General features: G+C 40.4%; 1 protein-coding gene across 1 annotated transcript in view; it reads right to left on the bottom strand.

The window, feature by feature from the left end:
• Positions 1-5,843: 5,843 nt before the first annotated feature.
• The window catches only part of usta (uronyl 2-sulfotransferase a), an 86,435-nt gene continuing 77,318 nt past the window's right edge, over positions 5,844-14,960 (bottom strand). The window contains exon 8 of the mRNA XM_072581336.1: positions 5,844-6,619. Coding sequence (XP_072437437.1) covers positions 6,351-6,619 — 269 coding nt within the window. The 3' untranslated portion in view covers positions 5,844-6,350. The remainder of the gene's footprint in view (positions 6,620-14,960) is intronic.

Here is a 14,960-nt window from a genome sequence, read left to right as displayed (position 1 = left end):
ATATCAGAACTACGGAGTTCTGCAGAATTTCTGTTTTTGACTGTTTCAGATTTTCAGCATCCACAGTTGTTTTGAGTTCCTTCTGATCTTGGTGGTAAGCCTTTTTTTCATTTGTGCCATTTGAGCTATTAACTACTGTAATTGTGGCTGTTGGATCTTCAGCTTTCTCTTAGATACTTAATAATTTGATGTCTTTTATATGCTACATGAACAGAGGGCCAATACCTCAGTTTGCTACCAGACTAGTGTGTGTGGTTCGACATTGGTTTGACTCCTGTTTTGGATGAGGTAAACATGGGATCAGCCTTTTTACCCTGCACCTGAGAGTGGAACACAGTGATACAGAAGAAAACCGCTAAGGAAACAGCCCTGGATGATGCAACAGCTCTGGATGATGCAACAGCATTCAGTCAAGGACTTGCCTTTGGACACAGGTCACATGAATGCATGAAAATAATGTTTTGATGATGTCTGTCAGAACTCCTAGCCCTGCTCCCATATTCCAGACAAATGGAATTAATCTCACAAATTGAAACATCCAGGGCCCACTTGCTACATCTATGAGTGAATTGTGTATTTAATCCAAACTATGTTAACCAGATTGTGATACAAATCAACATTGAAAAGAAAAATCAGGGTGGGTCAAGATCCAAAATTAAAAAGATTAACAGTAGAAAAATCAGAAGTGGCACTTATCTGACACTGCTATTTATGACAAATATGTGGTGACATGAAAACATCTATTTTAAAAGCCCACACATCAAAGGAAAGGAAGTCAGAGTGAAGTCCATGGTCTTGAGACCTTTGAAAAGGAGACAGAGTAGATGATACAAGGAATTAAAGAAGGTGATGTTCAATGTAGTGAATATAACGATGTAACATAGGCACAGCAACGAAACTTAAGGGGTTTCTAACCCCAGACCACTAAGACATTCCAACCAGACTAAGAACATCCCATGAAAATAGCATAATGGAAGAGTTGGAAAGCACAGTTTCTATGCTAAGGAGCAGTTTATATTGTGAAATAATGGGAGAAAACAACTGGAGAGCTACAGCTTAAGCTATGTCTATAAGAGGTGTGAATAATTTTCACGTATGAAATTATGAAAAGGTAGCTTTTTTTTTGCGAGCTGGATCTGATATCTTAACTGAAAAAAATGACAATTTGGAGGTTGCTAAGGAATTTGGATTTAAACCCAATGAAAATGATAAAATGAACCTATGTCCACTCAGTTTCCTCATCCAAATGCTAGCATGTAAGGATAATAATACAAAACTGCACCATAATGATACTAAATTATCAATTATTTTGAAGCAGAATGGATGGTTTGGAAATAGAAACTAAATCAAATTGAGGTAAAATGAGCAAACTCATCATATGTCTGCACAGGGAATTACAAAGGCACTTATTCTCTTTATTAAATGTATGCTGTAACACTGGACTTTGATATTAGGGAGTCAGTCAGCTGGATGGCTACTGTGTTAAGGAATAAGGCCAACAACATTGGTTCAATTGCCACTTGCTGAGGTTACCATGAAGGACTGTTCTTCTCAATCTCTCTCCTTACCAGAGTGTGGTGGCCCACAGGTTAAAGTACCATCAGTTGTGTGTTCGTATCTCTCTCTCTCTCTCTCTCTCTCTCTCTCTCTAAAGACCGAGCTGGATTATGGTGAGTTTACCTTTACTTCAATATAATGTGCATGCAATTCAAGGCTAAAAATGTATCAACACAAGTTGAGTGCATGTGGAGCATTAACCACTGTTCTGGTTCCTTATTTTGTAAAGTGCGATTAACATTTATATGATTACTTCTGAGGAACTTGGGATTCTAAAGTATAGGTAAATAGGATTTTGGTTTTCAATACTGTGAAGTTCTAATTCTTTTAGAAGGGTCAGAAAATAATTTGAAAACTGAGCTAAAAATCAACTTTCTGGGAATCATTTGACAAGCTGAAAGACTTAACAATATGAGATAATGTGTGTTTATTTGTTGGTTGAGTTTTTATGATCCACAGTAAAAAGACAGCTGGTCAAGAACCACAAGCAGATTGGGTTCAGAAGAAAATACTCATTTGAACAGAAGGGCAGTTTTTAGTTTGTGGAAGTCCTTAGGCTATTAAAGCTGAAAAATCTGTGGCCACAGAGAAGGTGCTAGAGGACCAGAGGGCAGCTAATGTGGCTCCATTTTACAACAGTCATTTAGGGATAAACCAGTGAGTCTCATTCCAGTGGTAGGCAAACTATTGGAGAATTAATCTCAAGGATAGTCATCATGGTTTTGTCAGAGGGAGATCAACAAATCTGATTGAATTTTTCAAGGTGGGTGTACAGGTGAGGGTATGCAGTTGTTTATATAGATTTTAGCAAAGCTTTTGACAAGGTCCCACGTGGGACACTGACATAGAATAGCAATTTATTGTCAGTTATATTTATGAAAATACACAGGTGTGTATAAGTCACCACAATTCAGTGCCATTTTAATTACAGAAATTATAAAAATAAATAATTGAGGCAAAGTTAGGACAAAGTTCATCCTTTGTTCCCTCTGTGGCAGTTGGAGTTCATGGATGTCGCTGCCAAAGCTGCTCCTGATGCTGCAAAAGCAAGGATTTCTAGACCAGCTGCCACCGCCAAAGCAGACACCAAAGCCACTACTTGCCACCATAACAAGGAGGGAAAGACCGAGCCCAAGTCACTGACACCTAAGCCGTCACACTCTGAAGCCATCACACTGCTGTCATAGCCATGAGGAATGAACCACCATGCCACCACCACTGAAAGTGCCACACCAGCTCGAGAATAAACAGGCAAGACCCACTTATGATGAAGCCTTTGATAAAAGCCATAGCCATGAGGAAGAGACATCCAAATCCACCACATTACTGCTGCCACAACCTTCCTTCACCATAGAAGAGTGAATTTTGATACAAAAAAGAAATTAATCAAAAAAAAAATCCAAGAATATGATCAGTTAGTTGAGTGGGAGTGTATGGGCACAGTGCCTGAACACTTCCTACTCTGCTGCTGTTGCCATCTTACCAAGAAGGCAAAAGCACATGGGATCCAAGATAACTTGGCAAGATGGATCCAAAATTGGCTTTGTGACAAAAGGTAGCGGTAGAAGGCTGTATGACTTGAGGCTGGTATCAAGTGGTGTAACACAGGAATCAATGCTGTGTACCTTTTTGTTTGTGATATCCATAAACATGGGAGGAGATGATAAGTTAATTTACGGATGGCAAGATTGGCTAGGTTGTGAATAGTGAGGAGGAGGGTCTTAGGTTACAAGAAGGTGTAGACAGTTTAGTCAGTTAGGCAGATCATTGCAGATTGAATTTACCACTGGAAAAAATGTGAGGTGATGCAATCTGGAAAAAGGAACAAGACAATGGGGTATTCAGTGAATGATATGAGATTAGATTAGATTAGATTTCCTACAGAGCGGAAACAGGCCCTTCAGCCCAACCAGTCCACACCAACCCTCAGAGTAATCCACCCAGATCCATTTCCCTCTGACTAATCCACCTAACACTATGGGCAATTTAGCATGGCCAGTTCACCTGACCTGCACATTTTTGGACTGTGGGAGGAAACCCATGCAGACACGGGGAGAATGTGCAAACTCCACACAGACAGTCACCCAAGATGAAGAAGCTCAGAGTAACAAAGGGAGAAGGATGGGTTAATAGTATGGTTAAGGCGACATATGGGATACCTGCCTTTATCAGACATAGATAACAAAAACAGGGAGGTTATGTTGGAGCTGTACAAAATTTTGATGAGAACACAGTTAGAGTATTGTGTACAGTTTTGGTTGCCACGCTATAGGAAATTTTATATCACTGGAGGGAGTGCAGAGAAGATTTACAAGCATGTTGCTTGGGTTCAGAGCATTTTAGCTATGAAAAGTTACTGGATAGCTTGAGTTGTTTTGTTTAAACGAGAATGCTGAGGGGGGGGAACCTGGTTGAGGGGCATGGACAGGGTGGATAGGAAGTGCTGTTCCCCTTATTTAAAGGGTCAGTTACAAGGGGCCATAATTTTGAGATAAAGGGCAGGAGGTTTAAAGGGGATTTCAGGAAAAATATTTTCACCCAGAGGGTAGTGGGAATCTACAATGAACTGCCTGGGAGGCTAGTTGAAGTGGGAAACCTCACAACCTTTAAAAAGGTATGCAGATATGCATTTGAAATCATCGTCATTACACTTAAGGCTCTGGGCCAAATGCTGGAAAGTGGGATTAACATAGGTTGGTGCTGACTCAAAGAGCAAAGGGACTCTTCAATGCAGTATGACTGTTACCTCAATTTACTGTTGTAATTAATTCCCTGATAAATTTTGCGACACCCCCTCCTGATTTACTGGAATATTGAGCTGCCAACACTGTCCCCACTAAACCCTATCTCAGTGACAGCAATGACATCACACTCCCATGTCTTGTCCATCAGAATCCTTGCATTAAAATAAATACTAACAAACAATGCTAAACTTCCTTTTGCCTTAACTGACACAGTTAATTTCTATGCTTTCCTAACTCACTTGCTGTCTCTTCTAATTTTGGCATTTATCTTCCCCTACTGAACTCTCTCTCAGAATCTCGAATCCTGCTAAGTTAGTTTAAATCTTCTCTAACAGCTGTAGCAAAGTCTCCCATAAGGATGTTGGTCCCATTTCAGTTCATGTATAACTCATCTGCATTGTACAGGTCCTACTGCTCCTAAAAATCTGCCCTAATATTCCAGAAATCTCAAGCCCTCCCTCCTGCACCATCTCTCTAGCTATGCATTCATCTGGACTGACCTCCTATTCTTTACTAACTGGAAGTAACCCCGATATTATCATCTTTTGGGTCCTGTTTCTTAATCTACTTCCTAAGTCCCTAAATTCTGCTTTCAGGACATCATCCATTTTTCTACTTACGTTATTGGTACCTGTGTATACCAGAGATGGGATGTATCATCCTGATTTTTTCTTTTTCCTTGTTCATGATAACATCATTCCAAATCTATGTACATATGTAATAGAGTTATGTGCTTTCAATACAAGTATATTGACATCCTCATGTGGATATGCTTATTGACTGACCAGGGTAACCAAACTACAAAATTAAAACTTATGGTCTATTAAACCAAGTTTCACTCTGGAATTTGACTTGTCCGATAACTATCATAACCACAGAGGTAGAGACGTAAAAGATTCATATATGTCAGAAAAGGTGGAACAGCCTGGGTTGTCGTTCTCTTAAAAGCAGATGGCTGAATTGACCGAAGATAGTTTTCAGAGTGTTCTGGTGTGTGTTCTGGTTGTGGGGATAGAATTAAAAGAGGCCATCTATTAAGAGGATCACCAAGAATTCAACTGGGAATTCTGAAGAAACTTATTCTCATCAGTCTCTCTCGGAGTATGAAAGATGTTATCATTGAGAATAATTGAGGGAAGTAGTACAGATGGATTTAAGAACCTTGAAAAAAATATAAAGAGGAAGGGGATGAAAGACTACATTGATGGAGTTAGATGATGACAGACAAGAGTCTAAAGTGGAGAATAAATGCAGGCATAGCCTGGCTGAGATGTGTTGTCTGTTTCTATGGTGTTTTTTTTTTAATTGCTCTTGGTATGTGAACTTCTTCAGCATTTGCATTCATCATCAAATCACTAATTTTGAGAAAATGATTGGGTGGCGCCTCCCTGACTGACTTGCTACTGTCTATGCCATATAGATGCTGTGTGATTCTATGAAAATACATCCAATTAGACCTAAAATTGTCAACTGAAAATGTTTTCAATTAGGTAAGCGGGAAAGAAAAGATAGTGTAACTAACACATGATCTTGAATTATGTCTGATATGCTTTAAAATTGTTTATTTTCTGACAAATCTGAGTACAGTGCTGCCAACCCTACAAGATCCACTCCCTTAAATCCCCAGTCCAATTTTATTTCCTTGGATGGTGCCTCCCCTTTGAAGATGCAGCATTTTGGAAAATGAACTAGTATCTAACTTGATTAGTACATTTCTCAGACTTATATAATGCATTACCCTCTTTACATTTTTTAAACAAGTAACTAAATAAATCATTCATTCAATATATATTTTAAAATGCAGATAATAGTTGAAAGTGTCTCACCTGCTGGTACAGCAGTTGGTAAAGAAACATTAGAAATAAAAAAAATAAAAATCATGCAATAGCATGAAAAGTGTAAGTTACAAACAGCTGCCTTGCAAAGATTGATTGCAATTGTGAATGTGTTAATCTAATCTCAAGAACACCGCAGTATGTCCTGACCAAATTGCAGTTCCTTGTGAATGCAAAGAACACATTTAAGTCCTCAAAATGTGGCTCGCTGTTATCATCGATAAATATCTTGCAACCATGCATTGTCATCATCATCATGGCTGGGCCCAGGACTTTCCACCTGAGATGCAATCTCATACTTTTTATTTGGAGCACGAGCCCGAGTCTTCAAGCCAAACTTCTGTTTCAATAAATGGAACTGATCCTTGACATAGTTATAAAAGTTGTATTCGTAACGCATTCGTTGAAATAGCACCTTTAGCGCTTCTGGGGAGGGAACCTGTTTCTTCATAGTGTTTGTCCCATTTCCAAGTTTTTTATACTCTGAAGGGGAAGAAAAGCATTGTCAGACATTGAGAACTCAATATGTTATACACAAGAGAATGATCACAACAAATTATTTAACAAATATTTATGAATTTCCCAAGTAAATGCAAACTTTATTTTAACCAGCAACTTATGAACTACCACTCTTGGTAAACTGTCAAAAATTGTATACCTCAAATACTGGAAGTTTACTGTGTTATTGAAGTCTGACTAATCAGTTCAGGGTGCAAATGAAAAGGCTCCCTGTTAAATATAGTTTAAGCCAAAGTTGAATTATTACGGAAATGATTTATGCTGTAAATAAAGTATATCAGTGATGTGTATACACACTGCATTATGTTTCTATTACTAAGTGTCTCTTTACATTGATTATGTGGACCTCTTCATCAACCAGAGTACTTCTGGTCCCATAGATGCTGGTTAATAAAACATTTGCTACATAAAACGTTGTGAGAAAAATCTAAGTGTACACTTCCACTGTTTTTTTTAAGTGGAAGCAAAATAGATTTCAGATCATTTTGGTAGTCTTTCCATAGTTAAGAGTCGAGGGTATGGTGCTGGAAAAGCACAGCAGGTCAGATAGCATCAGAGGAGCAGGGGTATTGACGTTTCAGGCATGAATCCTTCACCAGGAATGAGGCCTCATTCCTGATGAAGGGTTCATGCCCGAAACGTTGATTCCCTGCACCTCAGATGCTGCCTGACCTGCTGTGCTTTTCCTGCACCACACACTCGACTCTGACCTCCAGCTTCTGCAGTCCTCACTTTCTTGACCATAGTTGGATTTGTTTCCACCATGGGATCATTATCAGATAATACACAATAAACAACACCACAAAATATACATGACGACAGATAATGTAAAATAAGAGAAAACAGGAATGACAGAAATGAACGGATGTAGCAGCAACAGATGAAGAATATGTAGATATAGAAGAACAAAGTAAATGACAAGAAAATGTGTTTAACTAAGTCCTGAAAAAGAGAAGGCAGAAGTTGAAAGGCAGAGTTTTAGGGAGAGAATTCCACAGCAGATGGCTGAAGGCATTATTGCCAATGGTGAGATGGAGGAGGTTTGGAAGGAGGGCAGCAGTGTCTGAGAGTATAAGAGCACAAGTTTCTGGTATTGAGACTGGCTCTAATGCAACGAGGGGTACGTCAGCTTCCAAGAGATTAACTGTGTTAGGCGATTCTGTAGTCCGAGGTACAGACAGACGTTTCTGTGGCCAGCAGAGAAAAAGCAGAATAGTGTGTTGCTTTCCTACTGTCAGGATAAAGGATGTCTCAGAGAGGGTGCAGAATGTTCTCACCGGGGAGAGAGGCCAGCAAGAGGTCATTGTCCACATTGGAATCAATGAAAAGGAAGGGAAAAGGTTGAGATTCTGAAGGGAGATTAGAGAGAGTTAGGTAGAAATTTAAAAAGGTGGTCCTCGAGGGTAGTAATATCTGGATTACTCCCAGTGCTACGAGCTAGTGAGGGCAGGAATAGGAGGATAGAGCAGATGAATGTATGGCTGAGGAGCTGGTGTATGGGAGAAGGATTCACATTTTTGGATCATTGGGGTAGAAGTGACCTGTACAAGGAGGACAGATTGCACCTAAATTGGAAGGAGACTAATATACTGGCAGAGAAATTTGCTAGAACTGCTTGGGAGGATTTAAAGTAGTAAGGTGGGGGGAGTGGGACCCAGGGAGATAGGAAAATGATCAATCTGACACTGGTACAGCTGAGAACAGACGTGAGTCAAACAGTCAGGGCAGGCAGGGACAAGGTAGGACTAATAAATTAAACTGCATTTATTTCAATGCAAGGGGCCTAACAGGGAAGGCATATTCCGAACAGTCAGGGCATGGTTAGGAACATGGGACTGGGATATCATAGCAATTATAGAAACATGGCTCAGGAATGGGCAGGACTGGCAGCTTAATGTTCCAGGATACAAATGCTACAGGAAGGATAGAAAGGGAGGCAAGAGAGGAGGGGGAGCAGCATTTTTGATAAGGGATAGCATTACAGCTGTGCTGAGGGATGATATTCCCAGAAATACATCCAGAGAAGTTATTTGGGTGGAACTGAGAAATAAGAAAGGGATGATCACCTTATTGGGATTGTATTATAGACCCCCTAATAGTCAGAGGGAAATTGAGAAACAAACTTGTAAGGAGATCTCAGCTAGCTGTAAGAATAATAGGGTAGTTATGGTAGGGGTTTTAACTTTCCAAACATCGACTGGGACTGCCATAGTGTTAAAGGTTTGGATGGATAGGAATTTTTAAAGTGCGTTCAAGACAATTTTCTGATTCAATATGTAGATGGACCTACTAGAGAAGGTGCAAAACTTGACCTACTCTTGGGAAATAAGGCAGGGCAGGTGACTGAGGTGCCATTTGGATACAGAACTGGCTCAAAGGTAGTTTGGGGCCAGCGACCATAATTCTATTCATTTTAAAATAGTGATGGAAAAGGATAGACCAGATCTAAAAGTTGAAGTTCTAAATTGGAGAAAGGCCAATTTTGACAGTATTAGGCAAGAACATTTGAAAGCTGATTGGAGGCAGATGTTCGCAGATAAAGGAACGGCTAGAAAATGGGAAGCCTTCAGAAATGAGATAATAAGAATCCAGAGAAAGTATATTCCTGTCAGGGTGAAAGGGAAGGCTGGTAGGTATAGGGAATACTAGATGACTAAAGAAATTGAGGGTTTGATTAAGAAAAAGAAGGAAGCATATGTCAGGTATAGACAGGATAGATCGAGTGAATCCTTAGAAGAGTATAAAGAAAGTAGGAGTATACTTAAGAGTGAAATCAGGAGGTCAAAACAGGGACATGAGAAAGCATTGGCAAATACAATTAAGGAGAATCCAAAGGGTTTTCACAAATATATTAAGGACAAAAGGGTAACTAGGGAGAGAACAGGGTCCCTCAAAGATCAGCAACGCGGCCTTTATGTGGAGCCACAGAAAATGGGGGAGACACTACATCAGTGTTTACTGTGGAAAAGGATATGAAAGATGTAGACTGGAGGGAAATAGGTGATGACATCTTGCAAAATGTCCAGATTACAGAGAAGGAATTGCTGGATGTCTTGAAACGGTCAAAGGTGGATAAATCCCCAGGACCTGATCAGGTGTACCCAAGAACTCTGTGGGAAGCTAGAGAAGTGATTGCTGGGCCTCTTGCGGAGATATTTGTAATCATTGATAGTCATAGGTGAGGTGCCGGATGACTGGAGGTTGGCAAACGTCGTGCCACTGTTTAAGAAGGGCGGTAAAGACAAGCCAGGGAACTATAGACCGGTGAGCCTGACCTCAGTGGTGGGCAAGTTGTTGGAGGGAATCCTGAAGGACAGGATGTACATGTATTTCGAAAAGCAAGGACTGATTAGGGACAGTCAACATGGCTTTGCGTCAACATGGTTTTTTGAAGAAGTAACAAAGAAGATTGATGAGGGCAAGGCAGTAGATGTGATCTATATGGACTTCAGTAAGGCATCTGACAAGGTTCCCCATGGGAGACTGATTAGCAAGGTTAGATCTCACGGAATACAGGGAGAACTAGCCATTTGGATACAGAACTGGCTCAAAGGTAGAAGACGGAGAAGGTGGTGTGGAGGGTTGTTTTTCAGACTGGAGGTCTGTGACCAGTGGAATGCCACAAGGATCAGTGCTGGGTCCTCTACGTTTTGTCATTTACATAAATGATTTGGATGCTAACATAAGAGGTACAGTTAGTAAGTTTGCAGATGACACCAAACTTGGAGGTGTAGTGGACAGCGAAGAGGGTTACCTCAGATTACAACAGGATCTGGACCAGATGGGCCAATGGGCTGAGAAGTGGCTGATGGAGTTTAATTCAGATAAATGCGAGGTGCTGCATTTTGGGAAAGCAAATCTTAGCAGGACTTATACACTTCATGGTAAAGTCCTTGGGAGTGTTGCTGAACAAAGAGACCTTGGAGTGCAGGTTCATAGCTCCTTGAAAGTGGAGTAGCAGGTAGATAGGATAGTGAAAAAGGTGTTTGGTATGTTTTCCTTTATTGGTCAGAGTATTGAGTACAGGAGTTGCGGCTGTACAGGACATTGGTTAGGCCACTGTTGGAATATTGTGTGCAATTCCGGTCTCCTTCCTATCGGAAAGATGTTGTGAAACTTGAAAGGGTTCAGTAAGTATTTACAAGGATGTTGCCAGGGTTGGAGGATTTGAGCTACAGGGAGAGGCTGAACAGGCTGTGGCTGTTTTCCCTGGAGCGTCGGAGGCGGAGGGCTGACCTTATAGAGGTTTACAAAATGATGATGGGCATGGATAGGATAAATAGACAAAGTCTTTTCCCTGGGGTGGGGGTGTCCAGAATTAGAGGGCATAGGTATAGGGTGAGAGGGGAAAGATATAAAAGGGTCCTAAGGGGCAACCTTTTCATGCAGAGGGTGGTACGTGTATGGAATGAACTGCCAGAGGATGTGGTGGAGGCTGGTACAATTGCAACATTTAAGAGGCATTTGGATGGGTATATGAATAGTAAGCATTTGGAGGGATATGGGCCGGGTGCTGGCAGGTGGGACTAGACTGGGTTGGGATATCTGATCGGCATGGACATGTTGGACTGAAGGGTCTGTTTCCATGCTGTACATCTCCATGACTCTATGTGGGGGAATCATTCGGGCAGGGAAAAACAGACTTTGAAACAGTTTTTAGGGCCGAAAGCGGTTACAGAATTAGAGACCAACAAAAGCAGGAATAGATTTGAATACAAATGCAAACTTAAAATTTGAGGTTTTAAAGGACTGAGGGGCATTGTTGATTGGCAAGAAGAATGGCGAGTTGAGCTTCGGTCATGACAAATAGGAACTATAGAGTTTGGCTAGGTTGAGGTGAGGGGTGAGAGATGCTATAGTAATCAAAACAGAAGATGGAAAACGCATAGATTAGTGTGTTAGTGGAAATCCTTTAATTTTAACCACTATCTTTGTCCTGAGCAAACCAGTAATCTATGACTGGCAACATTTATGGAACAGATAGTTGCTAGGTAGGGCCATTCAGGACAGTTCAGTCATCATGGAAGAAAAGTCCAAATGTTACATGCAGTCAGTAGCGAAAAGAGAAAGACAGATGTCAACTCCATCTTAGGAGCAATTAGCTGTACTACTGGGAAATAAGCTCAAGTGCACAGATTGTTTGTGGAGGAGTCAATAGCAATTGAGTAGCTCGGTCCTGTTAGAACTTAGAAAGAAGTTCTAGCAATTAATAGATGGTTAAGTGTTGGAGTCAGGAATCATAGTAGTCCTGGAGAGCTGAGAAAGTGAAAAGGCCACTGGTTCTGTTGGGGAAACAGTGAAAGGCTTGAGCAAGCCTGCATGCATTAAGACTTCAATACAGTGGGGGATGAAAATCTTAAAAGTGCTATTTCTCTAACTGAGCATGATTGGAGCTCAGGGAAACACGCAGGGACAGAACTGGCTAAATGTGGCTCACTGTCAATGAAGAACTAGTGTTGTACTTATGGATGAGTAATGAAGTGCAGTTTTGGAGTCCTGGGATGTGTTGACCTAGAAAAGGAGGGTAATCAACCAGAATGGGAGCAGCTGTTGAAGCAGTCCAAGATGAAGCAGCTAGTGTATGGCTTTAAAAGCCAGAGGAGCCAAAGTGAAGAATTGCAATCCTTTGTGAAGTTAAATGAAATTTCATGAAATTCTGAGAAATTCATGGATCTGTCTTGATCACATATTATATATGAAGTGTGCTAAGAAGTGTTTTATCCCAGTCTGTTATCCATATGAACCATTTGTTAATTCGGGGTGATATAACATAATTTGCACATATACTATATATTATCTTACTTTTCCGATATTGTATAGTAAAGTTTACCTTCTTCAAAACTATGGAATCTTGTGGCTTTATTCTCTCTACTTCAAGAATAAAAGCTATTGGCCCTTCGATCATAAAGCTGATAGTCCAGTTGGAGATTGTGAAGGATGAATTAACACAGAGGTAGAGATAGGCAATGTTACAGAGGTTGACGTCATTAGTCTTTGCCTTGGAGAGGTTATGGAGTTAGAAATTCAACTTAAGGTCAAAAGGGACATGAAATTTGCCAACAATCTGCATCAGTGATCAGACAAGGGAATGGAGTCAGTGGCAAGGGGACAAAAATGGTAGAAATTAAAGGCAGCAACTTTGGTCTTGTTAATATTTAGTTGGAGAAAAATGTTAATCCTCAGAGACTGGATCTTGGAATAAGCAGCCAGACTGCACAAAAACCAATGGAGATTTTTAAGAGGTGGAGCGGGAGGGACTGTCACAATACATGTGAAAGCTAACCCTGGGTTGTCCATTAAGGGATAAATTTCAGTTTCACAGAATATAAAGTGGGCTAGCAATCTAGAGGTACAAACGAGCAATCCAGGATTCCATTTTAGAAGTTGAGAACTTGAATTTAGCTGATTAATTAAACCTAGAAAGTAAAAGACTATAAAGTTACAGGATTATTGAAAGAAAACACAATTTCAATATTGACCTTTCGGGATGGAAATCTGCTGCCCATATCTGGTTTTGGCCAATGCATAACTCCAGCAATGGGGTGGACCGCCCTCTGAAATGGCCTAGCAAGCCAGTTATGATGTTTAAAACCACTAATCACTAATAAATAATAACATCAACAATAAAGTCAGTTGGACCCTTGGTATCTACTACTGGAACATGACAAAGCCACATTCAACTTAATCGAAAGTTTAAAATTTCTTTGGAGAGCTGTCCTACAGACTAATCAGACAACAGCCTGACAACAGTCATGGCCATTTTCTTGGTTACAGATGATAAAGTGCATTTCCCTTACATGATTACCCATAAGTGTTAAACTGGTCTTTTTGACACAATTGCTGTAACTTCATTGGTATATTATAGTATCATCACTACCAAGACTTATCCATTTTATTAGCTCTTGCGGCTAGGCTGGACAGTCCTATGCAGTTCTAGAATAACTGGGTCAGGCGTGTCAAGTGTTGCTTAGACCACTTACTGCATGGGGAAAAACTGAACATAAAGCCAATAAATAGTCCAGTGTGCTACGACATCAATGCAGCACATTGCAAGCCAGCAAGTTATTTTGCTCAGAATTAATTAAAATTCATGCATGACAGCTTACAAAATGTCCATTTTGGAACATCTCCAGTTTTCAGATGGCTGTATTTGAGACAGAGTACCTATACTCATCAACTATACTTCAACATTTCAGCCAATATGCCAGATTCCTCCATTACCATCCCTGGATATATCCTGCCCACCAGTCATCACTACAGTCAGAAGGAAGTGGCTTTGAGTGTCCTCCATGTTCATTCCAATCAATGTGAGATCTCAAGGCATCATGAACAACATTAGGAAGGAAACCTGTTGTTGGTTACCACCTAATGTCTTCTCCCAGTTGATGAATCAATACTCCTTCATGTTAAATACGCCGTGGAAGTAGTACTGAATACATTCTGGGTGGGGATTTAAACATCCATCACTAAGAGTGCCTCAGTAACGCCATTACTAAGTTGGCCAGGTCCTGAAGCATAGAAGAAAAATGCTCAGAAAACCACAGGGAAAACTGTACTTAGCTCTTATCCTACTGACCAACCTCTATCAGGTGCAACTGTCCACAGCAGTACTGGTAGACATAACCAACAAATTCCTTATGAAGACAAGACGTGATATTTTCAATGGAGCTCATCCTTGTATTGGAAGATACCATTGTATTGAATAGGACAGATTAAGAACAGAACTAGCAGGTCAATGTACATATATTGGACTAAAAAGCAGCAACAAAACTATATCCTACTGAACCTGTAACCTAATGATTCTGCATATCCCCTCTCTTCGACTACCATCAAGCAGGTGACCAACCATAGTTCAATGAGGAGTGCAGAAAAGCATTGCCGAGTGTGCAACCAGAATACTTGAAAATGAAATGCCAACCAAGAGAAGCTATAAAATAGTAATATACTAATGCTAACTGTGGAAACAACATGCAATCAAATGAACTGAGCCACAATGAACAGATCAGATCAATCTGTACAGTCCTGTCACAGCAATGAATATTTAAACAGCTGATAGAAGCACACTCCCTGAATATCCTCAATAATAACAATTTAAAAGTCAAGGCAGAGGCATTTATGATAAACTTCAGATGGAAGAGCCAAATGGATGATTCAGCTTGCTGTCTTCTCAGGTTCTTGGCATTGCTGGTGCTAGTCTTCAGCTAAATCAATTCATTCCAAATGATAATCAAACCACTGAGTGTATACATACAATAGAAGTATTTGAAAGTACGGCGGAATACGATGGGCTCAGACAATGTTCCAG

Source organism: Chiloscyllium punctatum, chromosome 11 (genome assembly GCF_047496795.1).
Source record: "Chiloscyllium punctatum isolate Juve2018m chromosome 11, sChiPun1.3, whole genome shotgun sequence".
Classification (NCBI taxonomy): domain Eukaryota; kingdom Metazoa; phylum Chordata; class Chondrichthyes; order Orectolobiformes; family Hemiscylliidae; genus Chiloscyllium; species Chiloscyllium punctatum.
The sequence above is the reverse complement of the archived record's forward strand: the minus strand, read 5'-3'. Positions and strand labels throughout refer to the sequence as shown.